This window comes from Tilletiopsis washingtonensis (genome assembly GCF_003144115.1).
Source record: "Tilletiopsis washingtonensis strain MCA 4186 unplaced genomic scaffold FA09scaffold_23, whole genome shotgun sequence".
NCBI lineage: Eukaryota > Fungi > Basidiomycota > Exobasidiomycetes > Entylomatales > Tilletiopsis > Tilletiopsis washingtonensis.
Window position 1 is genome coordinate 221935 of NW_020312020.1, and position 24513 is coordinate 246447.

A 24513-nucleotide genomic window follows, 5' to 3' on the forward strand; every position below is an offset into this window, starting at 1 on the left:
GGGGGGGGGGGATCGTTTGCGTCAGTCACTCTCCTTCCTTCTCTCGCATCTTTCTGCCCATTCCTCGCTTCGTTTCGCAACGCCGCCTCTCTTTTTACCCTCGGGGGAGGGGGAGGGGGGGCAGCTCAAGAAAACGCGCAAGGAAAAACCACACTCACTTCCTCCACCACGGCCTTGCGCAGCAGCTCGGCGACAAACTTCTCCACCTTGCCGACGTTGAGCAACGTGTGCTTGTCTGCCTGGCCCACGCTGGACTCGAGGGTGAGCGCGGGCAGCAGGCGCTCGCCCAGCGTCTGCGGCGGCCCGTTGGTGGTGTGTGCGTTGATGGCGGCGAACGTCGTCGATGAGGGCGTGTGACGATGTCTTGTCGCGAAGGGGGGTGTTGAGAGGAGAGGCGGCGAGGCATCGATGTCGTCGAGTCTCTCGTCTCCTTCTTGCTCGACGTCCTCCGACGAAGAGTGAGCCTGCAGTTCCTCATCGCTCATCGCCTCCGTCAAGCACAGATGCAGTCTTCGCCCCTCCTGCGTCTCCTCAAACGCCACGACGGCACCCGCGCGCAGCTCCAGGCTCGTCAGTGTGATGTCGAGCGGCAGCTCGAGAAACGCCGGGGCCGGATGGTTGATGAGCAGCGCGGTGCGCAGCGTGAGGCGCAGCGAAGTGCTGAGCCAGCGCAGCAAGAGGTGCAGCTGCAGAGAAGGCAGCGCGCTCTCGCAAGGCGCAGGCGAGAGCTCGAGAGGAGGAGAGAGGGAGAAATGCCGCGCTTGCTGCTGCTGCTGCTGTTGGTGTTGCGGCGGTGCTTGGGCGGGAGTCGCGGCAGCTCGGTCAAAGTAGCCCAAGGCGCCCGGAGGAGGCGTGTGCAGCGGCGTGTTGGGCCCCAAGGCCGCCACGCCGAGGCCGGCACGCGGCATGCTCCAGCCGGGCGTCTGCGCCGAGGGCGCTGGAGTGGGCAGGCCATGCCGAGGGAACTGAGAGGCGAGCAGCGAGTCGCCGCCCCACTCGCTGCCTCCAGCTGCGCCGCCGCCGAAGCCGATGCCCGCCTCGCTGCCCGAATGCATGCGCTGCAGTCTGCCCTCTGCCTGTTGGCGATAGCTCCGCACCTGTGCCGCGGCGGCGCCGCCGGCAAAGGGCAGCGCGGCCTCTGCGAACTTTGCCAGCTTGTCTCTGGCGCTGGCCTGGTGTGCTCCCTTTGCCTCTGTCTGGCGCGTCGTCGTGCCTTGTGCGCCGCCTGCTGCGCCCGCCATGCCTGCCGCGGCGCTCTCGCCAAACTCGCGCCACACATCGCCCACGCCCACGACGTCGACGCACGGCGCCTCTGCGCCAAAGTCGAGCGCGGTGAGCGTGATGGGGCCGAGGAAGGAGGGCCGTGGCGCAGAGGCCAAGGCGCGGTTGAGCGAGGTGAGCAGCGAAGAGGCCAGCGCCTCGTCGGGCGGCCAGGCGAGCTCGAGCGACATGGTTGCGCGGCCGCCGCAGGAGAGGGGCGGGAGGTGGAGGTGGCAAGGGAGAGAGGCGCGTGCGGGCGGGAAGCGCATAGGAAGCGCAGCCGCGAGGCGGCGGCGGCGCGCATTGAGTTGGGCGCGGCAAGGCTTCTTCTTGCCGCTGTCGCGCGCCGATCTCTCTCGACTTCTCTACCACCACGCCCCCAGCCATGCCCGACACCCTCACGCTCCCCTCGCCCGCCGACTTCCACGTGCATCTGCGCGCCGCGCCGCAGACGGCGCTGCTCGCGCCCCACGTGCTGGCCGGCGGCATGCACCTGGCATACGTCATGCCCAACCTCTCGCCGCCCCTCACGCTGCCGCAGCACACCGTCGCCTATCTCGCCCACCTGCGTGCCCTGGCTCCGGAGATCGACATCCGCGGCACCTTGTTTCTTTCGCCTGCTCTCACGCCGCAGCTCATCCGCGAGGCGGCACAGGCTGGCATTGCTGGCGTCAAGTCGTACCCGCGCGGCGTCACCACGGGCTCCGAGGGCGGCATTGAGAGCTACGAAGTGTACTACGACGTCTTCGAGGCGATGCAGCAGCACGGCCTCGTGCTCAATCTGCATGGCGAAGTGCCGAGTGATGCCAGCAAGGTGAGCTCTGTCTGTGGGTCGCTCTGCCCCCCCTCCTCTCGCTGAGCCTCCTCCTCCGCCCAGAACATCTCCGTCCTCACCGCCGAAGCGACGTTTCTGCGGCACCTCGTCGCGCTGCACGCGCGCTTTCCGCGCCTGCGCATCGTGCTCGAGCACGCCACGACGCGCGCCGCCGTCGAGTGCGTCAAGGCGCTCGGCGACACGGTCGGCTGCACCATTACGCCCCACCACCTGGACCTCACCGTCGACGACTGGGCAGGCCGGCCCGTCAACTTCTGCAAGCCCGTCGCCAAGCATCCCGATGATCGCGAGGCGCTCAGAGACGTGATTCGCAGCGGTGAGTGCTGCGCAAGACCGGGGGGGGGGGGGTTGGGTTAGCGCCCGAAAGCGCAACGACGAGCGCTTGCGACTTGGCTGGCGCAGCTTTCATTCGTTGTTTGCTCACTCATCTCCCTCTCTCTCTCTCTTCACGCCCGTCAGGCCACCCGCGCTTCTTCCTCGGCTCCGACTCTGCGCCGCATCCTCTGGCGGCCAAGCTGCCCTCTGCCGTGTCGCACGGCGCCTCTGCGCTGGCGGCGCACGCCTGTGCCGCGGGCATCTACACGTCGCCCATCCTGCTGCCGCTCTGCGCCACGCTGCTCGAGAGCTTTGGCGCCCTCGAGCAGCTCGCCGGCTACGTCAGCACGCACGGCAGGGCGTTCTACGGCATGCCGGCGCCGCAGGGAAAGGACGTCACGCTGGTGCGCCGCAAGAGCACGGTGCCGATGAGCTATGTGCTCGAGCAACATCAGCACCTCCCGCAAGGCGCGCCGGAGAAATGCGAGGTGGTGCCGTTCTGGGCGGGGAGGGAATTGGAATGGAGCCTGGAGCCGTAAACAGAAAGGGGCCAAGAAGAGGGGGGGGAAAGAGAAGCGGAAGCAAATCGCAATAGATGAGTTTCTCACTCGCAAGAGTAGATCAGAAGCGGCGTGGCATTGCGGAACGGGGGCAAAGGCGGGCATGTAAGGCGCGTAGAGAAACGTGAGGAGCACATGTGAGAATGCCGAGACTGGAGAGAGGTGGGGGGATGTACGGGTGGAGGCTCAGGGCGCGGGATGCAGGGGGAAATGGTGCGGGTTGCAAGGCCCCCGAAGAGCCAGAGGCGAGCGAGGGAGAGCTAAGAAGGGGGGCAGAGCGGGCCCTCAGAGTTTGCGAGCCCAAATCTTGAGGCCCTCCTCGCTCAGGTCCGCCCTGATGCTCTCGCGATCGATGTGGGCCTGCTCGAGACTTAGCTTGAGCGCCTTGCTCTTCTCCTCTGCGGCGTGCGCATGCTGGGGCGTGTGGACCTCGACAAAGTCTTCTTCTTCTGCCTGCTCTTGCAGCTCCGAGGCAGGCACGATTTCCTCGCCCGCCTCATCCACGTCGTGCACCACCGTGCGGCGCGGCGAACGACCGCGCGAGCGGCGCGATGCATGCGAGGTGGAAGACGTGGCGGAAAGAGTGGGGCTCGAGGGAGCATGCGTGGGCCAGAGGCCGGAAATGAGAAGCTCGCCGCCCGAGGCAGAAAGGTGAATGTCGAGCTCGGAGACGCGCAGCGAGGAGGGCGGTGGGTGAGGGTAGCTGAAGAGCAGCGTCTCTGCGGTTGCCGCTTCTGCCTGAGGCTGCGGCTCGGACGAAGTGGCAGGCGTCATGGCGACGTCGGCGTCGGCGTTGGCGCTGGCCTGCTGCTGTTGCTGCTGTTGCTCCGTCGAGTAGGTGGCGAGCTCAGCCTGCGTCGAGGGCTCGGCGACGTCGATCTCGATTGCGTCCGCTGTGCTGTTGCCCGCCGTCGGCTGCACCTGCGGCTGCGAGACGTCCACCTCGATTGGGTCCGCCTCCGCCGCCTCGGGTGCGGCGCAAGTCTCGACGGCAGGAGCACTCGCTGCCGTGGTGGGCGTGGTTGAAGCCTGCGGCTGCGGCTGCTTCTCGACGTGTGCCTGCTCCTCGTCGTGGTGCTTGAAGCCGAAGAATTGCCCGAAGAGGCCGAGCGCCTGCTCCATCAGTTGCTGCGGGTCGAACTCGATCTCGAGTGCCTCTCGCCGCTGCTGCTGCTGAGCCGCGGCCGCACGACGCCTGGCCTCGACCTCCTGCTGCTGCTGCTGCTGCTGCTGTTGCTGCTGCAGACGGTGCATGTGCGCCTTGCGGGCAGCCACATACTGTGCCTGTTGGCGCTGCGCCGCTGCTTCGCGTGCCCGACGAGCGACTTCGAGGGAGCGTTGATGTGCTGCGATGGCGGCGTCACGGCGCTGCATCTCCTGCCGTGCTTGCGTTTCTGCCTGTGCCTGAGCTCTGGCGTGCGCCGCAAGCAAGGCGTCACGGAGGTGCTGCGCGACCGCTCGCTGCTGAGCCTCGTGCATCGCCGCACGCTTGGCATGCTCGTAGGCGGCCGCCTGCCGACGTGCGTGGGCCTCGTATGCAGCTTGCTGTTGCAACACGCGCTGGCGCTCTTGCTCGCGCTCGCGACGACGCGCTGCCTGCTCGAAGTCGACGAAGGCGGCGGCGGCGTGCGCGCACGAGAAGGGCGACGCCTGCTGTATTACGTACGAGTCGAGAGCGCGAGGAGCGACGAAGGAGCTGAAGTCGACGTCGGACGCGGAACGACAGCGAGAGGAGGAGCTCGGAGCGCCGGCGTGCAGCGAGGAGGCGGGGTAGAGGTAGAAGGCCATGTTGCTGGACTTGAGTTGAGCAGGTGTGAGGTGTGTGGGTAGGCTGGTGAGGCAGGAGGTGTTTGGATGGCGGATGAGCAGGAAGAGCACGTCGACCTCTCGCTCTTTGTACGTCGTCCCCTCCCGCCTCGCACCCCAGGGTGCGCACTGCCCTGGGCGCAGTAGAGCCATGCCACGGCCGTACGCGGCGCTGCTCAAGGGTGCGCGCAGCTTCCAGAAGCGCCACGGCGCAGCGGAAGCGCGTGGGGCACGCGTGGGAAGCGCCGCGAAGCTGCGAGAAGCGTCGAGCGCCGCCGGCCGGCAGCGCCGCGCCGCCGCGCGCCCCAAGAAGCCGCAAGCCACAAGCAGCTCAGCAGGCGTGCGCTTCCCCACACCGCGGAGCTCGCTGCAGCTCTCAGCCGGCTAGGCGGGCCGAGGGCGCCACATCGCCTCACATCCACAGGCGTCCAGTGCCTTCTCCCAGCTGCGCCAGCGCCGAATCGTCGTTGCGGCAACCACGCACCGCACGGAGATACCGGCATGCTATCGCCGGCCTCTCACACTGACTGCTATGGCGCCACGTCCGTGCGTTCTACCGTGACGCGCAGCCGAGTCTGAGTCGCTGCGCCAGTCCGACCTCGGCACGCTGTCGCCCAGAGCCATCGCCGACGCGCTGGTGCGGCCACCGCGAGGCCCATTCGCAAGGCGGGAGTCCGAGATGAGAAAGACCGCCAGAGGCTGCGGTGACAGCCTTCAGCGAGCATACCACACGCGCCGCGATCGCCTCATCGACCTCCACGGGCGGTTCATGAACGAACCTGGAGCGCCACGACACAACTGGCACGGAGGGAGAGGAGGCCGAGCCGCTCAAGAGGCGCCCGGCCGTCCGTCGCTAGACTGAGCTTGAGCCTCGTCTCCGCTTGCCCTTCATCTCGTGTCACCGAGCGTGCTGCGCTCGTGTCAAGCTCTTGCATGGCGTCACTAGGATGGCATTACACGACTCCCACTGTCTCGCTCTTTTCCGCCCCCGCGCTCACTGCGCGCCTCCGTCGTAGATGATAGTGACCGCGCCCTCGACGCTGCCTCCGCTCAGCAGCAGCGCACGCAGGTTCTTGGGGCCATCCGTCAAGCCCATGTCCTGCGCCAGCCCATCTCGCATCAGCTCCCACTCTCTCTCTCTCTCTTCAGCGCGCACGGATGGGAGAGAGAGCGCGCGAACTCACCTGCATCTGCGCCAGCTGATCCGCATAGCGCTCCTCCGGCGGACGCGAGTCGGCAGGCCGTGCAGGCGCACTGCCTCCGGCACCCGCTCCCGCGCCAAAGCCTGCGCCGAATGCAGCGAAGGGATTCGGCGGCGCTGCTCCTCCCGCGCCTCCAGCGCCTGCACCCGCGCCGCCCTCGGGTGCGCCGAAGAGTTGACGCAGGCTGAAGATCGGGGGGCATGAGCACGATCGCTCACTCCTCATACGACGTGAAGGGAGGAAGAGGACAAACTCACAAGGCTGGGTCCATCATGCCGCCTGCGCCCGCACCTCCAGCTCCTCCAAGTCCCGCAAAGGGGTTCGGCGGCGCCTGTCCTGTCTGCGCTGCCCCTTGACCTTCACCACCCTGCTGAGCTGCTCCGCCAAACGCACCCGCCGGCGGCCACTGAGGCTGTCCGCCCGCTGCGCCGAACATGCCCGCCCCGCCGGCGCCGCCGAACATGCCGGCTCCGCGGCCGCCGGGACCGCCCATCATCTGCGCCATTTGCGCCGCGCGCTGCATGGCTGCGGGGTCCGTGAGCATGTCGATGAAGCCGGGACTGCGAAGCATCTCGCGCGCGCCGGGCAGGTTGGCGAGCTCGGGGTGCGAGGCGATGATCTGGTCGATGACTTCTGGGCGTCTGCGAGGAAGGAGCGTAAGACTAGGTGGACGCGTACGACACACGGGCGCGAGAGAGGCACGCACGAAAGCACTTGGCGCATCTGAGCGCGCACTTCGGGGTCGTTCATCATGTTCATCATGGCGTTGGGATCGGAGAGGTTCATGCCTGAGTCAACCCATCGTCGTGTCAGCTCCGACTTGCCGCAGCGCGCGCAGCTCACGCGCACTCACCAGAGCCAGCAAGCATCTGATTCTGCGCTGCAGTGAGCTGAGGCCCGGCGTAATCTGCGCGGTTGAGAGCCGAGAGGCTGGGGTCACGACGGGGCATCAGCAGCGGCACAGCGTGGCCTTCCCTGCCTCCCGTCACTCACGGGTTGTTGGCGAACTGCTGACCGGCGCCAATCTGGCCAAAGTTGGCCGGCACGCCCGCCGCTGCATTCTGCGGCGTCGAGCTAGGCTGACCCGCGGCGCCGGTAGAAGGATTGCCAGTGACGGGTGCAGAACGAGAGGCACTGCGGACCATGTGGATGGTATGCCCGTTGACGAGCTTGTAGAACGCCAGCGTCTCGTCGTCCTTGAGCACCTTGCCAGAGTAGATCAGGCGCTGACTGTGTTGAGATGGGAGTCAGGCGGTGCGCGAGAGAGGGGAGTGCACAGCACGCCAGTGGCGGTCGCTCGCTGCAGCATGGCAACGCTTCCCATGCCTGCGACTCGGCGCTGCGCAAGCGCTAGACCTTGCCTGGCCTGAACTCTGAGCCTAGCAGTGCCGAGCCGCTGGCACTGCTGGGTCCGCATGTGCACGGGCCGCTGCGCCCACTTGGAGGCCAAGCGCCACCAGATGAGATGTTCCGCTGCGTGCGTGGCGTGCAGCAGGCACCTCCACTCGCCGTGCGCCAAGGCCAGCGGGCGTTGCTGTTGCCGGTCGCGCACGCTGCACCGATCTCGGCGCTGGAATTGCTCGCAGCGCACTCACCTCTCGGCAGTCACATCGCTCTTCTCCTGCTGGATGCGCTCCTTGAGCTGGCGCACCGTGGCGTCGGCGGCGATGGTGATGTGCAGGCGCAGCTCCGAGGGCCCCTTGATCTGCACCGTCAGCTGGGGCGCGGCGTCGTCCGAGGGGGAGGCGGCGGCCGACATGCTGGGTGTGAGGCGGTGTGCGTGTGAGGAGGCGTGAGCAGAGGTGAGGAGAGGCGAGGAGAGCGAGAGGGTGGATGTGGAGTGGAGATGAGCTCGCCGAGGCGGCACGGCGCGTAAGCCGGCGAGCGGCGCAGCGGCGCCACGCCAGCCAGCGGCACGTCAAGGCGCAGCAGCGCGGCTCGCCGAGGCCGTGCGCCGTTCACGCTCCGCTCACCGGCCCTGCTGACGCTCCCTTGTCGCCCACCAACGCGTCCTCTTGTCCTCCAGCACCATCGACAAGGACAACGTTGTCTCCCGTCCAATGCACGCCTCGAGACTCCTGAGCCAGTCGTCGAGTCGCACGGCTGGCTGAGCAGGCGCCGCATCCGCCATCGCGACGGCGGCGGCGGCGCTCCGGCGCTTTGCCAGCACCACAGCCTCGTGGTGCGGCATCTCCCGCCAACGCCTCTCCGTGCCCGATTGCAGCCGATAGCTGGACTTCCTTTGGCCACGCTATTCGGTCGCACATCGCAGCTAGATGCGCGTGCTCACAGCGCAGCTCGTCGACTGCGGCAGCGGCAAATGGCAACAGCACTCAAGCTGCACCTGCAAAGGAGGCCCTGCTGGCGCGGCGGCGCACCCGCGTCCCCCCAACGCACCTCGGCCTCACGTTCTTTGTCCACGCGGGCTCGCCGTCGTAGCGAGGAGTTCAATGGCCAGCAGTCGAGTTCGCATGACACGACCTCGACACCCTCTCACAGGTGGCATCTTTGTGTGTCAGCGCTGTGCGTCCCCTGTCGAGAGCTAAGTATAGCGACACTTGACGGCCAGGGGTGATACGGGCGCCTCCGGCCAAGTGAGCATGAAGTGGGCACTTGCTGCGCCATTGCGATGAGCATCTCGCGCCCCGAACTCGCTCGTCGGGTGGGATCGAAGAGAACAGGAGGTGCTTAAGCTCGCCGGCCGTCGCAGTCCAAGCCCGTGCGCAGCCTCACGCTGCATCCTCATGCTGGTGAGTAAGAGAGTGTAGTGCTCGCAGCCCGCACCGCGGCCTCACCGCCTCGCGTCCCACTGCCCATGGCTGCGAGCGGCACCCTTGAGGCGAATCGCCAAGGGAACGCCGCCTCGGCCGCCTGCTCTCCCGACGCTCAAGCTCTGCACGCCGGCAGCGGCGGCCAGCCCGCGATCTCGCTGACCGACGGTCGGCACGGTCGCGCCCCTGAGTGGCTTTGCAAGGTTTCGCACGCCGGGTGCTGCCGGCGCACGAAGGACCTAGATCCTCAGGGGTGACTTCCAGGTGACGCCGCCAGAGCTAGAGAGCACCCTGCTTTTCCAGGCTCGTCCTCTTCATCAGGCACATCGTATGGGCACGGCTCCTAGCTCGCTCGTCCATCACAGCCCTCCGTCTCTTCCAGCCACCTCAGGTCCACCCGCGGCAGCGTCAGCACCGCCTTTCCTCGGCCGGGAACGCTGTCGAGATGAAGGTCGCCGAGGTGGCCGAGTCGAGGCGAGCCGCCAACCTCGGGCGCAGAGCGGCGACTTGAGAAGCACCTCATAAGCACGAGACGGCACGAATACTTCCGCCCTTCCCCCACATCCACTTCATCCTTGCGCCCGCACACCGTCCAGGCTCGGCTCCTGTTCCCGGCTCGCAACTCGACGGACTGGCTTCGTTCGTTCGCACTCGCCTGCCACGGGCAGAGAAAAGGAGTGGATCCTCGAACTGCTCCCGCATCCGGCGCTTCGGATCCAGTGCGCCGTGCGACGGTGCCACTTCTGCTCCTGAGGAAGCCGCTCGCTCGTTCCCGCACAGCACTCGCTCCAGTCCCGCACTTCGGCACGCATGGCGTAGCAGCAGCAGCAGTGCAGGAGATCTCAAGGTCGCACGCCGGCACTATGTCGATCCGCAAGGGCAGCATCTCGGCGCCCAGCTCGCCCAAGCAGCTCACCTCTGCCAGCTCGATGCCCGAACTGTCATTCGCAGGGCTCGCCCCTCTCCCTCCTCCCTCTGCTGCCGGGCGCTTCGGCCAGCGTAATGCTGCCTCGCTGAGCGGCCATGGAGCATTCTCACCACACCACGACCCGCATCCACAGCAGCAGCACCAAGCGACGTTCGCCAAGCCCGCTCTCGCTGCTCTGCGCATACCTCGGCGCTCAAGGCTCTCCGAGTCTGCGCTGCCCACGCTGCACGAGCCCGGCGCACTCTCCGCGCTGCACATGCCCACGGGCGTTGGCGCAGCGCCAGCAACGCCAAGCAAGTCGCCTCGCTTTCGCTTCTCGCTCCGTACACTCTCGCAGCGCGTCGCACGCCGGCAGAGCGGGCTACCGCAGCTTGACATGCTCAACGCTGCGCAGAACGGCAGCAGCATGCCTAGCTCGCCACTCTTCAGCCCGCCAGTCTCGCCCTCGCCTCGGCGTGCCACGTTCCGCAAGGGCACGCTTCGCATCTCGCGCGAACAGCAGCGCAGCAGCACGGCGCCTCTTGCGCTGCCGCTCTCGGAGCGTTCCTCGAGCGATGTCTTCTCGCAGAGCAACTGCTCTACGCCTCGCGTCTCGGAAGCGACGCACGCCACGCACGCCTCTTCCTTCCTCGACATGGGCGTCGGCAAGGGCGAGCTTTTGTGGGCGGAAGAGAACGCAGAAGCGCAGTACTGTCGCAGTGCGTACGGCGCTTCGAGCTCCAGACCGTCGACTGCCTCTTCGACTTCACGCACCAAGCGTCTGCTCAACAAGTGGCTGCCACGCACGAGCTCTGATCGCTCTGCAGAGGACTTTGCCGCGCAGACGCTCCCTGCGCTGCCGGGCAGCTCGAGGCCGAGTCTGCCATGGACTGCGCAGACGGCACAGCAGATGAGTAGCCTCTTCGGCGGCAGCGGTGGTAAGGCACGCTCGGCGTCGGTGGAGCGTAGCACGCAAGAGCATGCTTCGCCGATTCCTCGCGGAAGGACCGTCGATTCGCAGGACGTCTTCTGGCGCACCGGCCCACGGCAGTCGAGCGGCTCTCGCGGCCGAGCATCAGCCTCGCAGCTCCTGACGGACGCTGCTGCTCTGGAGAGTCGCACCGCCTCCTCATCGCCAACGCAGCCACGCATCTCCCTCTCGATCTCGCGCTCGCTCCGCCGCCGCAAGCCCAAGCGCATGCCTAGTTCCGAGAGCTCCTCGGAGTCTTCCTCGTCCCGCGCTTTCGGCAACGTGGTCCGCCGTTCGCCCTTCGAGCTGCGCATGCCATTGCCTCGAACACCAGCTGCTTCACTACCGCCGCTGCCGTCGCTGCCCACCAGTCCGTCTGCGTCTGCAGTTCCTTCGCCCGCGAGACCTGTTGCGCCATTCATCGAGACGACACGTCCCGCGATCCATCCTTGGTCCACAGCCAGCCGCACGTCGTGCGCGAGTCCAGCGCAGACAAGCACGAGCATCTCGATGCTCAGCTGCGCGCCATCCTCGTCCAGCTCAGTCGACAGCGACAGCATTGACGCCGTGCCTCTGCGCATGCTCAGTCCAACGCCGGACTTCTCAGCCGGTCAACCACTCCTCCTCTCGCCACTCTCGCTTTCTGCCTCGCGCGTCTCATTACTTCAGCCGCGACGTTCAGGCGAGTACGACTCGCCGCCTTCATCTCCGCGCGAGGCGACGTTACGAGCATCAAGCGAGCTACAACGCGCAGCCAGTGTCGGCACGTCATCCTTCGCCTCTGCTCCGTACGGCATCGACTGCGCCTCGACACGTTCTTCAGCTGCGCTAGATCCGTTCGCATACGCCACGTACGCCTCCAGCTGCGCCGCTGCAGACGGAGCTGTGGGAGAGCAGGAACGCAAGGAGATGTTGATGAGCACGCTGCCGGCGGCAGAGAGCTCGGATGAGGAGGAACTGGGATCGCTGGCGGACTTCAGGACGCAGCACACGTGGCATAGCGCTAGAGAGGTACAGGGCTCGCGATGAGCATGGCTTGCGGCTCGAAAGAGCAAGGGAATGTAACGTGCTTTCGGCTGCTACTCCAGAGTGATGCAGTCTCTGCGATGAACAGAGGCAGGTAGGCGGCAGAGGAGAAGCAGCTGGGCCCTTCGGGGCTCACATGCATGGCGCGACCGCGACGGGCGCGTTGCGAAGAGCAGATGAGCTGCTTTTGCGCCGGCAGCGAGAAGAATGAGCGGCCCCCGCAGATACTTGCTCAGCTTAAAAAGCTTCTCCGCAGGTCGGTTCAGATCAAGCCTTCGGATCAGATGGAGGCGCACGTCGGCGCCGGAGGTAACGGCCTGCCGTCCCCTCGCGAGCGGCGCGTCGGAGAGGGCGCACGGCCAAGTCGACGTCGGAGTCACAGCCGAGCTTGCCCCTTGTCATCCCTCTTGATCAGCGGGCATACGCTTTTCGGGCCTGTCGGAGCAACGGCAGCCCCTGCGGACCCGAGGAGGACGAGAAGTCCGAGATCCCCAGCGTGCCAAGAGCTGCACGCTGCACGTCGCTGCACGCTAGGCGCGCGGAGAGCGCGGGGAAGTCTGTGGATGCTGCCTGTGCGAGGGTGACGCGCCTCTCCTCCCTCTTGACGCTGACGGCGCAACGCGGCCAAGGGTGCTCGCTGTACCCTACACTTCAAGCCGCCGGCGCTGTCAGCGGCACAGGGCGCCCAGTCGGCGGCTCGCAAGCATCCGCAGGCCGGAGGCGGCTCGGAGATCTTGCTCCCGCCGGCGCATGCAAAGCTCGGGTACCGCCGCTGCCGCATGCCCCGCACTCGGCCGCACGCCCGCAAATAGCACCGCGACCGGGCCTCGCCGGCCCTCTCCAGCGTCGCAGCTGGCAGCACAGCAGCACACATAGCATGTTCAGGCTCGAGCTCGGTCACCTACGCAAGCAAAGTTCAGCGAGAAAAGGGCCGTGCCAAGTCTTTGCCGTGCAGGTGTGGGGTTGTCCGTCCTTCTGCTCTCTGGCTGCTCGTCCCTCCACCATGCTCGCAGTCTGCCTCGACAAGGCCGCCACTAGCCCGTAGCTCACGTCAAGCACTGCGGCTAGCGCAAAGATCTCCGGCTCCCAGAGTATGCTTGACACGCTCTGCCATGGCCCTCGGCAGGCGCTACGGGCGGGTTCGAGGAATTCTCATTGGTGCAAACGGCATCGCAAGCGGCTTGACGCAGGCACAAGGCTACTCGCATTGCCATTCGGCCATGTCTCCTCTCGTCTGGGATCTCCGTGTCATGCAGCCTCCGTCGGCTCGGACATGTCCAGGCCCGAGCATGTACCGCCGGGGAGAGGCCTCTCCAGGCGTCCGTCTCGGCGCAGCGCACTCCAGTCCGTCGTAATTGAGGCAGGTGCAGCCTCTCGCTCGCGCAACTATAAGAAGGCCCCCGCTCGAAATGCTCAGCGACTCATCATCATCACCCTCGCCTCCGCCTCCCTCTCGCAATGGTCTTCAAAGCCGCCCTCACTCTCCTCTCGCTCGCCGCCTCGGCAACGCTCAGCAATGCCGTCAACTTTGGCGCCACCGGCTACGTCGATGTGGCCGTGTACGGCGGCACTCCCGACGGCAAGGCCGCTGGCATTCTGTATGGCGTGTAAGTCCTCGCACTCTCTGTGCTGCCAATCTGCGTCTCACCATTCCACCTTGCCAGGCCGAACCAGGTCGCGTACGACCCCAACACCGCACCCTCGTTCCCTGATAGCCTGGCCACCGACGCCGGCATCACCTACGTGCGCACCGGCGGCGCGCAGACGCCCTACCCGGGGTGGGGCATGCAAGCGAACCGTGGCAACTACCAGGGCTACGAGAAGCGCTTCGCCAGCTCGCTCGAGAACTACCGGTGAGCCGCCCTGCAGTATCTACACGGAGACGCTCGCTCATTCGCTTGTGTCTCAGCTCGGCGAGACGCTGGGGTGCTAAGGTCGTCCTGCTGCCGCACGACATCTGGGGCGGCGACGCCTACGCGGACCTGCAGAAGGGCGAGTGGCCCTGCGACAACGGCGACTGCTCCGAGTACGGCCGCTTCCTCGACCGTCTGATTGCCGACCTCAAGTCGAACAGCATGGTCGAGGGCCTGGCGATTGACATTTGGAACGAGCCTGGTGCGTAGGAACTGCCTCGCGCACGACGAAGCTGCGGCTCACCAGTCTGGTACCAGACGGATACGGCTTCTGGCCCCGCAGCCAGGACCAGTTCCACCAGATGTACAGCTTCTCCTTCAACAAGTTCCGCTCTGCCTTCCCGACGTCGAGCGGCGTGCTGCTGCAGGGTCCCGCGACCGAGCAGCCTCCGGGCGCCAACAACGGCTGGTGGCAGGCGCACGGCGCCTACCTGCAGAAGAACCCGTCGGTCATTCCCGACGTCTACTCCTACCACGCCCTCATCGGCCGCTACGCCGCCGACTGCGGCAACGACCCCGTGACGATGCAGCAGGACTTCGACGCGCTGCGCGGCAAGTACGGCCTGCCGATCCGCCCGGTGCAGATCAACGAGTTTGCGTACAAGGACGAGCAGACGCCCGGGTACTACGCATGGTTCATTTCTCGTCTGGAGCGCGTGGGCGTGTCGGGTCTGCGTGCCAACTGGGGCTCGCGCGTGGGCCTGCACAACGACCTGGCGCGCCTGCTGCTGCCGTCGAGCGACGGCAAGAGCTGGAGCAAGCTGGGCGAGTGGCACGTGGCGCAGTACTACCGCAAGACGCAGACGGGCAAGATCACGCTCGCGGGCGCCGCGGGCAGCAAGTGCTTCGACCTCTACGTCACGCAGGACCGCTCCGCGGGCCGCGTCAACATCCTGGCCGGCGTGCGCGGACAGGAGGGCCCCTATCCCATCAACGTCAAGAACGTGCGCAACATGCCGCAGTTTGCCAACCTCAACGCTCTCCGCGCCACGATCAAGGAGATTCCGTTCAACAACCTCGGCGCCGTGTCGGCGCCGACGATCCTGCAGAACGCCGCCTCGGTGCCCATCGACGGCAACGGCTGGGTCAACTTCAACCTCACGCTGAAGCTCGACTCGGCGTACACGATTGACCTCTTCGCCTGAGACACTGCTGCGCCGAGCTCACCTGTCCTGTGTTACCCACCCCTGCCCGCCGGCGTGCACTGATGCTGCGGCACGCCCTCGTCCCACTCTCTTTCGTCCGAATGACATCCTTGCACACTGTATGTTTCACTCTCTTGTGTGTCCAGTCGATTGTAAGCAGTGGAGTGGCGTGACGAGAAGGAGATGGTGGCAGGAAACATCGCTGTTCCTTCTGAGGCAGCCGTCTGCTTGGCCGCAGCGCACGGACTTTGTATGCGGTCCGACTCCCGCGGGGCTGATTTGTAATGCGCGCCGCGGCCGATTACAAATGACGTACCTCTGCAGCTCCACTTCTCGGCGCCTTCGCCTGCCCCGCTCATGTGGTCAGCTCCAGCTTCTGCACCACATCCTCTTCTCTTACCCATCACTCGCCATGAAGATCGTCTCGCGCCATCTAGAGCGCGACGGCTCCGGCGTCGTGTCGCTGATCCCGGAGGAAGAGTGCGTCCACTGCGCTGCGTCGGCACGTAGCCATGCCTCTGCGCAGTCCCGCTGACGCTGCTTCTCGCAGCGAGGACATGTACCACCTGCTCAACCTGCTCGAGCCAGGAGACCTCGTGCGCGCGCCAGCAGTGCGCCGTGTCGTCTCCGAGTCGAGCACCGGCTCGACGGACTCGAAGCGCGTGCGCCTCACGCTCACGCTGCGCGTCGAGAAGCTCGCCTTTGACGCCTCGGCCTCGTCGTCGGCGGCCATCGACCCCTCGGCGCCGCCATCGACGGCGCCGCAAGACACGAGCGCTGCGCTCGGCGGCTCGTCAGGGCAGGGTGCGACGCTGAGCATCTCGGGCCCCGTCGTCACCGAGAACCAACACGTGAAGCTCGGCGCCTTCCACACACTCGATGTGGAGTGCGGGCGGCAGATTGCCATCACGAAGGAGGCATGGGACAGTGTGCACTTGGAGAGACTGGGCGAAGCGGGGAATGCGGACAATCGGGCAGAGGTGGCGGCGATTGTGCTCGGCGAAGGTGAGTCGTAGAAAGTGATGCGTGGCGGGGTGTGTGGTGCTTCTGCTCGGCGTGCGCATCTGTCGACGGGCTCGCGCTGTCAGCGAGCTGACGTCCTGATTCTCCCAGGCACGGCGGTGGTGTGCCTCTTGACCTCTGCAATGACGCTCGTGCGGCAGCGCATCGACGTCTCGCTGCCGCGCAAGCACAAGTCGCTCTCTGCCTCGACGCACGAGAAGCAGCTGGCCAAGTTCCACGCGCAAGTCTACAGCGCCGTGCTGAAGCTGCTGGCACTGCCGGCGCTGCGCATGATTATCCTTGCCTCTCCCGGCTTCACGAAGGATGCGGTGTACAACTACCTCTTCGAGGAGGCAACACGGCAAGGCGAGAAGCTGCTGATGGGCAACGAAGTCAAGCGGCGCTTCCTCAAGGTGGCGTGCAACAGTCCGCACGTGCACTCGCTCATGGAGGTGCTGCGCAGTCCCGAGGTGCATGCGCAGCTGAAGGACACCAAGTTTGCGCGCGAGGGCCAGCTGCTCGACAAGTTTCAAAGGACGCTGGCGACAGACGAGCTGCGCGCCTGGTACGGCGAGGCACACGTGTTTCTGGCGGCGGCACGCGGCGCAATCGGCTCGCTGCTCATCTCCGATGGTCTCTTCCGCGCCGCCGACCCGGCACGGCGAAAGCGCTTTGTCAAGCTCGTCGAGGAGGTGCGGCAGGCGGGCGGCGAGGCAGCCATCTTCAGCGGCCTGCACGAGAGCGGCAAGACGCTCAATGGCCTCACGGGCATTGCTGCAATCCTGCGCTTCCCACTCGACGTCGAGGTGGCCGAAGAGGAGGAACGCCTCGAGCAGGAGCAGGAGAGGAAGAAGAAGGAGAACCAGCTGCTCGACGAGGGAGCACCGCTCGTGGCCAACCCGAACCGGTAGGCAGGCAGTGGCCCGGATACCCTGGAGGTACATGAGTGCGCTGCAGCATTGCAATGCCATCTCTGCCGCCTCTTGTCGATGGTATGCTAGCGAGCAGAAGCTTCAGAGCAATGCCGAGTCACTATGCATGAAGGGAGCGTCGAAAGGCTGACAGCGCCTCTGGGAGTCAGCCAATCCGGGCGTGCAGGTCCACGCTCTGACAAGTCGACGGGTCAGGACAGACTCTGTGCCTCAGGCCGGCCTCCAGCAATGGCGCTCGGACGCAGCGCTGCAGCTGGAAGGCATTCGGCAGGTCGCTCGTGGGGCCGCCCTTGCACGTGAGCCGACCCACTGCCCCGCCCCGGCTTGTGATTCTTGGGGTCGTCATCGGCCGTACCGCTTTCTCGGACGAGGCGGTTGCGGTCTCGTAAGATGACAGGCCCTGTATTCGCCGTCAACGTCCACCCGAGAAAGGGACTTGTGGGCGCGGTGAAACACATGCGATCCACTGTTCTGGCTTTGCGGCAGGGTCGGCGAGGAGCGGTGCAGGAGGGGGCCAAGCTGGGTGCAGTTTCTCCGTGGAGGCCGCTCGGCATGCAAAGTCCCGGACGTGGCGGCCGGTGCTCGGCACCGCCTGTTCCACACATTCCTAGGGAGACGTACCAAGAGTGCTTTGCTGGCAGGGTCGAACGGAGCGTGGATGCGACGGCATGAAGACAAGATGTTGGGCAGGGTGGTGCCAAGCGCGAACGGGACGAGCCGGGCGGCACGAGATGCCTCTCGCGCGCGCTCAACGCCCGGACAACGACGGCTGTGCATCCGTCCGTCTATCAAGAGGAGCGTTCTGCTGATGTCCTGCGCGAGCCAGCGCTGTGGACCGCACCTCGCGCTGGTCTTTCCTGCCCTGCGGCGGCCGCGGTGCAGGCGTGGCAGCACGTGCATGTGGCTGCGAGGCGAGAGTTGGACGTCGAATGCGCTGCCTCGAGGTCATGCAAACATGACTGCATTAGCCTGCGTTCATCGGACTCAGGCCGAAGAGGTCTGTGAGGGTGAGGCGCCGGCGGCTGCGGCACACGCTGGCGCCAGCGGTCGAGGTGCAGCCGCAGCCGCGCGGCGGCGGCCACGCGCGAAATGCCCTTTGAGCGCTGCGCCTCCTCCGCGCCGGCCGCCGTCTCGCGGTGAAGAAGCGGACAAATGCATGAGCGCGAGACGCTGGCACCTGGGCCGATGCGGACGCTCCGGCGGCGTGCATCGTAGGCTAGTGCGCGAGACGCAGTCCGAGGTCCGTCGGAGCGGGACAGATCAACTGACCACGTGCGGCGGCGGCGAGAGGTGCGGCGGCGCCTCAGGGGGTGGTGCGTGTCTCAGCGAGGCGTCGTACCACTCCATCGCTCCCAAGCATCAAGCATCTCAAGACATCTCGATTTGCTCTCCTGCGTGTGTGAGCTCGAGGATGGAAGGCGCAAGGCTCAGGCACTGGCAATCAGCTTAGGCGGCCGCATCTTGCTGCCTCCATCGCGCTGGCGCGCTCTGGCGCGGGCTGGCAGGCACTCGCTGCCGCATTAGGTTTGTTTGTGCAGGCCGCTGGCACCAGCTGTGCACGCCGTTGACTGCGAGAGGAGCGTGCTGCGGCTGAGATGCGGTGCTGCGGCGCGGCCGTTGTGCTCAGGGCCGCCGGCGAGCCCGTCGGAGGCCGACGACCGCTGGCGCGGCGAGCTGGTGCGGCGGCGTGGCGCGTGGCGCGAGGCAGCACAGCGGCCGTGCCGCGCTTTCTTCGCGCCGTGGGCACCCCCCGGCACAGCAAGCAGCGCAGCGCCGCAGCGGCTCGCCTTGCCCGCCATACCATGCCACACCACAGTGACGCTCCCTGCCGCTCGCTCACGCCGCACACGGTCAACATCTAGCCAGCCGGCCGCCCGGCCACCAAGCACCCTGCGCCACTTGCGCACCTCGCCACCCGTCCGCCCGCAGCACGGCCTTGCGAGGGCCCGGCACTGCGGCGGCGCTCGTCGTCCAAGCGAGCGGGCCAAGCGAGCAATCATGCACCTGTGCCGCTCTCTCGCACCTCTCGGCGATCAGCGCTGGCCCGAGGCATCGAGACGAGGAGGCGCTCGGCGGCATCGGCACAGGCAGGCGGCACCCTGCGCTGGCGCCTTGGCGGAGTATCGTCCATGTTCGTAGACACCGCCCTCGTGGGTCCTGCCTGCCGCTCCTTGCCGTCCGTTGTTGCCGAGCGAGGCGCCCGTCGACCGCACGCCGGCAGTGTCCCACTCCTGGGCAACCCTTCAACGGCCTGAGCCTGCGTTTGCGCTCGTCTGCTGCCTTTGTGCCCGCTTCCTCAAAAGCGCCACGGCCTGTCCAGCCACCGAGCTGCGCGGCTCCTCCTCTCCTTCCTTCCACCTCCGTCCCCCTCCCTTTCTCGGCCCCCTTCTCTTCTCTTTGCCGCGTTTTCTCGGGCTGGCTACCCCTAATACTCTCTTTTTACTCCGACGCGGCCCTCTACTCGTTTCGATAATTCTCGCACCTCTGGGCTCTGTGAGCCCCACCCATACGAGCCGGATCTCGTAGCGTGAGTGGGTGGACAGTGCAGGCGAAGTGCGGAGAGCGCAGAGCCGTGGCTGACCCCTCTGGCAGCCAACATTCCTTTCCTATCTCCTCGAGTTGATCTCGACGTCTCTCCGAGCCCCATTGGGCGCGCCTGCCCCTCCGGCACGGCGTCCCGATAGCTCGCCGAGGCGAGCGATGCTTATTTTGGCACGCTCAGTTCTCGTTATTTTTCTCTTCCTCGCGACGCTCGCACATGCCGCACCCGTGCCACTCGCGCGGGATGGCGGCGCACAGGTAGCGCAGGGCCGCGCCGCGCTGCTGCCGAGCACGGCGCAGGACGCTACTGCGGCAGGCGAGACGTCGTCTGCCGCCCGTGTGGGACGGCCGATGGTCCGCTGGGTGAGTAGCGTGCGGCAGCGCAGTGGTAGTGGTGCTGATGCGCCGGCTCTCAGCTCGTCGACCGTGCCTCTGCGACTGTCCCTGGCGTGGCAGCGCCCGGCGACACGACGGAGGCCGCGGGCGCCTCGCGCGTCCGCAGCACGTCCGGTGCTCCGCAGCACCGCGACGTGCCCATCCCCACACCCACGGCCATGGAGGATTTTTACTACTCCGGCGCGTTCGTAGCCGCACGCACTGAGTCTGCCCTGGTCGCAGACTCAGCCGCGCACGGCACCACAGACGCAGGCGCAGCTGCAGCGAGGCAAGACGATGCAGAGGCGGTTGTAGTCGCAGACGAGCGACGTCGGGGCATTGACCACGACCAGGCAGTGCGCACGGGTGACCGGTCCATGAAGAGCGGCGAGCGCGAACATGGACGGGCAGACTCGGCGCACAAGACATCAGGCAACAAGGTGGGTGGGAAGGCGGCCCCATGCGTCGTCGCAGCACTGACATGCTTGCCTCCTGCCAGGCACACCGAGAGGACCATGACACCAAGACCACGAAGCAGGCCAAGCACACCTCGGAGCACAAGCGTCTCAAGACCACGCAGAAGCCCGACGCCAGCGGTGCGAAGAAGCTCAAGTCGACGCAGAAGCACGGCTCGCGCTCGACCACGAAGCACGGCCATGCCTCGACCACCCGGCACGGCCATGCCTCGTCCACGAAGCACGGCCGCACCTCGTCGACCACGCACGCTCACACCACGTCGACGAAGCACGGCCACGCGACGGCATCGAAGCACCGGCCGCACGCTACGCACTCGAGCAGCAAGCACAGGCACGAGCCCACGCGTGCCAGCAAGAAGCACTCGAGCCACGCAAGCAGCAAGCACCGGCACACGAGCCACCGCTCGACGCACCGGCCCACGCACCACCACACGTCGACGACGCACCGGCACACGTCGCACCGCCACACGTCGACGCACCACTGGCACCGGCCGTCGCACACTTCGCACCGCACCTCGCACTCGAAGCACCGCCCGCGGCCCACGCGGTCCAGCAGCAGCGTGAGTGGCTCCTGCGCATCGTCTCGCGCTTACTGACGCCTCATTGATGCCCTGCAGCACGCGCACATCTCGTAAGTGTTCCGCCCGCGCCACAACTCTTCCTTGCTGATCTTCCCGCAGCACCACGCACAGCAGCCTCGCACCCGCCAAGACGACGCAGCCCACCGCATCGCACGCGCCCGCAAGCAAGCCGCACGCTCCGGCCGCCACCGTGACCAAGGCTGCGGCGAGCAGCGTGTCGAAGGCCAGCGCGCCCAAGGCTGCACCGAGCACGCGCCCGGCCAGCTCGACCGCCGGCGGAGCACAAGCACCGGCGCCATCGATCTCGAACGGCACGGGCATCGGCGCTGCAGGCGGCGAGCCGGGCAAGGGTGAGTCCCTCCCGACTATGCTGCCTGCTCCGAGCGCCCCGCCCGGCACGGTTCCCGCCGCGAATGGCGCGACCGGGCTCAGCTCAAAGGCGCCAGCGCCGAGCGCGCTGCCGTCGCAGAGCGCCGGGCTTCAGGGCGGCAACGCGCCCATCGCTCAAGGCCCTAGCCCTGTGCCGGCCCGGACTCCCGAGCCCGCGCCCGGGACGGGAGCACAGGCTGGACAGGCCGGCGGCACTGCTAGCTTGCCGGCTGCTGGCGGAGGAGCTCTTCCCGGCACCTCGGCCGGTCAGCAAGGCAGCGGAGCTACGCCGGGATCCAACCCCAGCGCAGCTTTGCCGCTCGCTGGCGCCGGTGTGCCGCCGAGCGCAAGCTCGCCGCAGCAGCCCGCACTGAGCGAGCCTGCCAGCGCGCCCAGCTCTCCGAAGGGCGCTCCCTCGATCCCGTCCGTTGGAGGCCTCCCGGGGCAGCCAACTGGCGGCGCGAGCAGCGGCACGACGTCTCCCGCTCAGGGCGCTCCACCTGCGGCCGGCGGTGGGACTCTTCCTCCGCCGGCTAGCGGGGCGGACTCCAGCGCTGCGCAGTCAAGCTCGAGCACGCCATCTGCGAACAACGGCGGCATGACGCAGCAACCATCTATGGGCCAGAGTTCGCAAGACGCGGGCCAGCTAGCGGGCACCGCGAACGAGCCCGCTGGCGCTGCGAGCAGCCCTTCACAGCAGTCGGGAGCAGGACAGCCGGACGGCGAGGCCAGCCCGACTGAGCCTCAGCCCGCAGGCACGCCCTCGCTTCCTGACCAGGAGCAGCCCAGTGATGGCCAGGCCGGCGAGACGCTCCCCGGCGATGGACAGGCCGGCGAGACGCCCCCCAGCGATGGCCAGACCGGCGAGACGCTCCCCAGCGATGGCCAGACCGGCGAGACGCTCCCCAGCGATGGCCAGGCCGGCGAGGGAACGCTGGGTGACTTGCCCGTGCTTCCGATCGACGCACCGAGCACGAGCAGCTCAGCAGACGGCGCCGAGGGCTTACAGAACGGCTCCGTGCCGGAGGACCAGAGCACTCCGGCCGTGGAAAGTGGCCAAAGTGCTGATGATGGCCTTGCAGACCCAACGGCGCCTGAAACTGCAGACGACGGAGCCGCCGCAATGAGCCAACAGGAAGGGGCGAGCGATCAGCTGCCCCTCGCGAGCGAGGGCGACAACACCAACGCGTCAACGGCGGATGAAAACGACGGCTCCATCGATCAGCAGCCCCTCGAAAGCGGCGACGAGCAGACGCCCTCGCAAAATCCGGCGGAGCAGGACCAGCCAATCGAAATCGGGCAGGAGGAGCCACTCGGCAGCACCGATGACGAGAGTGCTTCAACGACGTCCAGCGAGCAGCCAGAGAGCAGCCAGCAGTCTGATGGCGAAGACGGCCTGCAAATTGTCGACGGGGCGCCGAGCAGCAGCCTACCCGATCTCGCGAACCCAAGCAGCGGCTCGCCCGAGCTCGAGGGCGCAGATACAGACTCTCCCGAAGACGAGACGAGCTCAGAAGGTGACGATGAGCTTCCTCCCGCCGACACAAGTGGCGAGGAGCAGCCGCAAAGTGGTTCCCAGCTCGGTGACACAAGCAGCGAGCTGCCGGTCGATGGACAGCCGCCCACGTCCGAGCCAGACATGCAGGACGGCAGCCTCAGCGACGCAGAGGCTGCTGCCGAGGACGAGCCAAGCGCAGATGATGGCCTCACGTCAAGCGATCCACTCGAAATCGAAAGCGACGAGCCAGCCGAGACGCAGGAGGACGGCGACGGCCTCGGCGACATGCCAGCGGATGACGGCACGCTTGGAGACGATCAAACGCTGCCAAATGATTCGAGCAGCGCCACGGGGGAGGACGTGCAGGACCCCAACAGCGCGCTGTTGGACGGCGCGGACCTCAACGATGGCAGCACAACGCTAGCGGAAATCGACGGAGAGGACAGCACGACCTCGTCGGAAGTCGATGGCGATGACAGCGCGGCGCTCTCGGAGCCCGAAAGCGGCGCGCTTGATGGCACAAGCCTCGATGAGGGGGAGATCGAGCCGAGCGGATTGGACGACGATGGCGCGGCCCTTCCAGATGCAGGAGATGACAGCATCGATGGCGAGGCGCAGCTGGAAGGCGATGACAGCGCAGCAGACGAGGAGCCGCTCGATATCGACAGCTCAGATCAAGCCGATCTGCCGCAGGAGCCCGCTCCACTAGATGAGGGACAGCCCGATCTCGACACTTCGTCGGAGGACGTTCCAGACGACCAGCCAGAGCTTGTCGACCCGGATCTCGCGGCAATTGACGACGAGGAGGAGGGCCTCCTCGATGACGATGCGCCACTCGATGATGCTCAACCACTCGACGAGGATTTGGCGCCGGAAACAGAGGAGCAGCTTCCCGACATCGAAGCCGAGCCTACGGGCGCAGAAGACGACCTTCCCGTGGACGATGAGGACCTCAGTGATGATGAGGAGGCGCTCAGTGATGAGGAGGAGGACCCTGCCGAGGAAGAGCAGGCAGATGAGGAGCAGGGAGATGACGAGAGCGATGAGGAAGAGGAGTAGCGACGTAGCTTGCCCTCCCTCGCATTTGCTGCCTCGCCACGCCTCGCCACGCCAAGTCGCCGCTTCTTTGCCCAAGCCTTCAAGCCTCTCGCATCTCCACTCTCCTGCTACCAACGTGCTGCCTCATCTGATGCACTCGCTACGTCGCATCGCATCACTTGGCGCCCTTCATGCTGCTTGAACCCTCGCCTCGCCCGCGCCGCGCGTGCCTTCGCCTTCGCCTGCCCGTCTCAGCCGAGCTACCGCCTTCCGACCCGCTTCTGTTTTGCCTCACACACACCTACACCTCTCGCTCAACCTGTCTACAGCCTGTCGTCACTAATTTGCCTCTATCCGCCGCCGCACACTGGCCGCCTAGTCTTACACAGTCTCTCAACGTCTGCACCACACCTGGCGCGCTGCACTACTACATGCGCGTGCCACGTCGCTGCAATGCGAATCACTACCGCGTCTCTTTGAGACTTTGTCTCCTATTTTGCGCACAAATTGCGCACAACAGCTTGTCTGGATGAGGCGGGCCCGTGTGCGAAGGTCGTTCTCGAAACGCTGTGCGGTCGCGTTGAGAGCGGACCCGTGAGCGCACGGATGGGACGTGCGCGCCGCGTGGCGCCACGCACGCGGCCAGAGCCCGCAGCCTGGCGTGGACCGCAGCCGCCGTTTGCTGAAAAGCCGCCTTCTACAGCAGGCCGGAGCCAATCCGAGCGCAGCAGAAGATGATGCGCCACAATCTACTGAGCCGAAACCCGGGCTTGAATGAGGACGACTCAAATTTGAGGGCAGCGGCCGAGGCGCGCCACGACTACTAAAGGCTGCGCGCGCAGCGAGCCAGGCACGCTCCTTCCACCACCACCTCATCGCGCCACTCTCGTCCCCTTGCAGCTCCTCACCACGCCTTGAAGACTTTCCATCGTCTGCTTTCTCCTGAACATCAGCTCATCGTCGTACTCGAGCCATACGCGTCCGAGCCGCG

At 66.5% G+C, this 24513-nt stretch overlaps 10 protein-coding genes across 10 annotated transcripts; 6 read left to right on the forward strand and 4 right to left on the reverse strand.

The window, feature by feature from the left end:
* Positions 1-158: 158 nt before the first annotated feature.
* FA09DRAFT_281371 (hypothetical protein) lies at positions 159-1451 on the reverse strand (the record flags this gene model as incomplete). The annotated part of the gene is made up of 3 exons (XM_025739811.1): positions 159-293; positions 444-773; positions 1278-1451. Coding segments are annotated over 3 exons (639 nt in total), but the record flags the coding sequence as incomplete, so codon positions are not given.
* A 150-nt stretch (positions 1452-1601) lies between these two features.
* FA09DRAFT_332231 (Dihydroorotase) lies at positions 1602-3027 on the forward strand. Its single transcript, XM_025743372.1, has 3 exons — positions 1602-2074; positions 2138-2411; positions 2555-3027. Exons 1-3 carry the CDS (start codon positions 1646-1648, stop codon positions 2947-2949), a joined length of 1098 nt encoding a protein of 365 aa, XP_025595603.1. The 5' UTR covers positions 1602-1645; the 3' UTR covers positions 2950-3027.
* A 15-nt stretch (positions 3028-3042) lies between these two features.
* Positions 3043-5005, reverse strand: FA09DRAFT_332232 (hypothetical protein). Its single transcript, XM_025743373.1, has one exon. It carries the CDS (start codon positions 4756-4758, stop codon positions 3256-3258), a length of 1503 nt encoding a protein of 500 aa, XP_025595604.1. The 5' UTR covers positions 4759-5005; the 3' UTR covers positions 3043-3255.
* A 738-nt stretch (positions 5006-5743) lies between these two features.
* Positions 5744-7813, reverse strand: FA09DRAFT_332234 (hypothetical protein). Its single transcript, XM_025743374.1, has 6 exons — positions 7574-7813; positions 6972-7208; positions 6832-6908; positions 6685-6766; positions 6236-6619; positions 5744-6162 (listed from the first exon to the last, which is right to left on the reverse strand). The coding sequence occupies exons 1-6, from the start codon at positions 7735-7737 to the stop codon at positions 5922-5924; spliced, it is 1185 nt and encodes a 394-aa protein (XP_025595605.1). The 5' UTR covers positions 7738-7813; the 3' UTR covers positions 5744-5921.
* Positions 7814-9612: 1799 nt separating this feature from the next.
* FA09DRAFT_341251 (hypothetical protein) lies at positions 9613-11655 on the forward strand (the record flags this gene model as incomplete). Its single annotated transcript, XM_025744419.1, has 1 exon — positions 9613-11655. The coding sequence occupies one exon, from the start codon at positions 9613-9615 to the stop codon at positions 11653-11655; it is 2043 nt and encodes a 680-aa protein (XP_025595606.1).
* Positions 11656-11853: 198 nt separating this feature from the next.
* Positions 11854-12818, reverse strand: FA09DRAFT_147693 (hypothetical protein). The gene has a single exon (XM_025739161.1). The coding sequence runs from the start codon at positions 12524-12526 to the stop codon at positions 12029-12031; it is 498 nt and encodes a 165-aa protein (XP_025595607.1). The 5' UTR covers positions 12527-12818; the 3' UTR covers positions 11854-12028.
* FA09DRAFT_147699 (hypothetical protein) lies at positions 12819-14726 on the forward strand. Its single transcript, XM_025739162.1, has 4 exons — positions 12819-13259; positions 13317-13505; positions 13562-13767; positions 13824-14726. Exons 1-4 carry the CDS (start codon positions 13111-13113, stop codon positions 14708-14710), a joined length of 1431 nt encoding a protein of 476 aa, XP_025595608.1. The 5' UTR covers positions 12819-13110; the 3' UTR covers positions 14711-14726.
* A 338-nt stretch (positions 14727-15064) lies between these two features.
* On the forward strand, positions 15065-16646 carry FA09DRAFT_332238 (hypothetical protein). Its single transcript, XM_025743375.1, has 3 exons — positions 15065-15190; positions 15261-15715; positions 15824-16646. Exons 1-3 carry the CDS (start codon positions 15123-15125, stop codon positions 16621-16623), a joined length of 1323 nt encoding a protein of 440 aa, XP_025595609.1. The 5' UTR covers positions 15065-15122; the 3' UTR covers positions 16624-16646.
* Positions 16647-17137: 491 nt separating this feature from the next.
* On the forward strand, positions 17138-18129 carry FA09DRAFT_147730 (hypothetical protein). Its single transcript, XM_025739163.1, has one exon. It carries the CDS (start codon positions 17303-17305, stop codon positions 18092-18094), a length of 792 nt encoding a protein of 263 aa, XP_025595610.1. The 5' UTR covers positions 17138-17302; the 3' UTR covers positions 18095-18129.
* Positions 18130-19536: 1407 nt separating this feature from the next.
* On the forward strand, positions 19537-23543 carry FA09DRAFT_341254 (hypothetical protein; the record flags this gene model as incomplete). The annotated part of the gene is made up of 5 exons (XM_025744420.1): positions 19537-19548; positions 19602-20000; positions 20060-20596; positions 20654-20667; positions 20717-23543. The coding sequence occupies 5 exons, from the start codon at positions 19537-19539 to the stop codon at positions 23541-23543; spliced, it is 3789 nt and encodes a 1262-aa protein (XP_025595611.1).
* Positions 23544-24513: the final 970 nt, after the last annotated feature.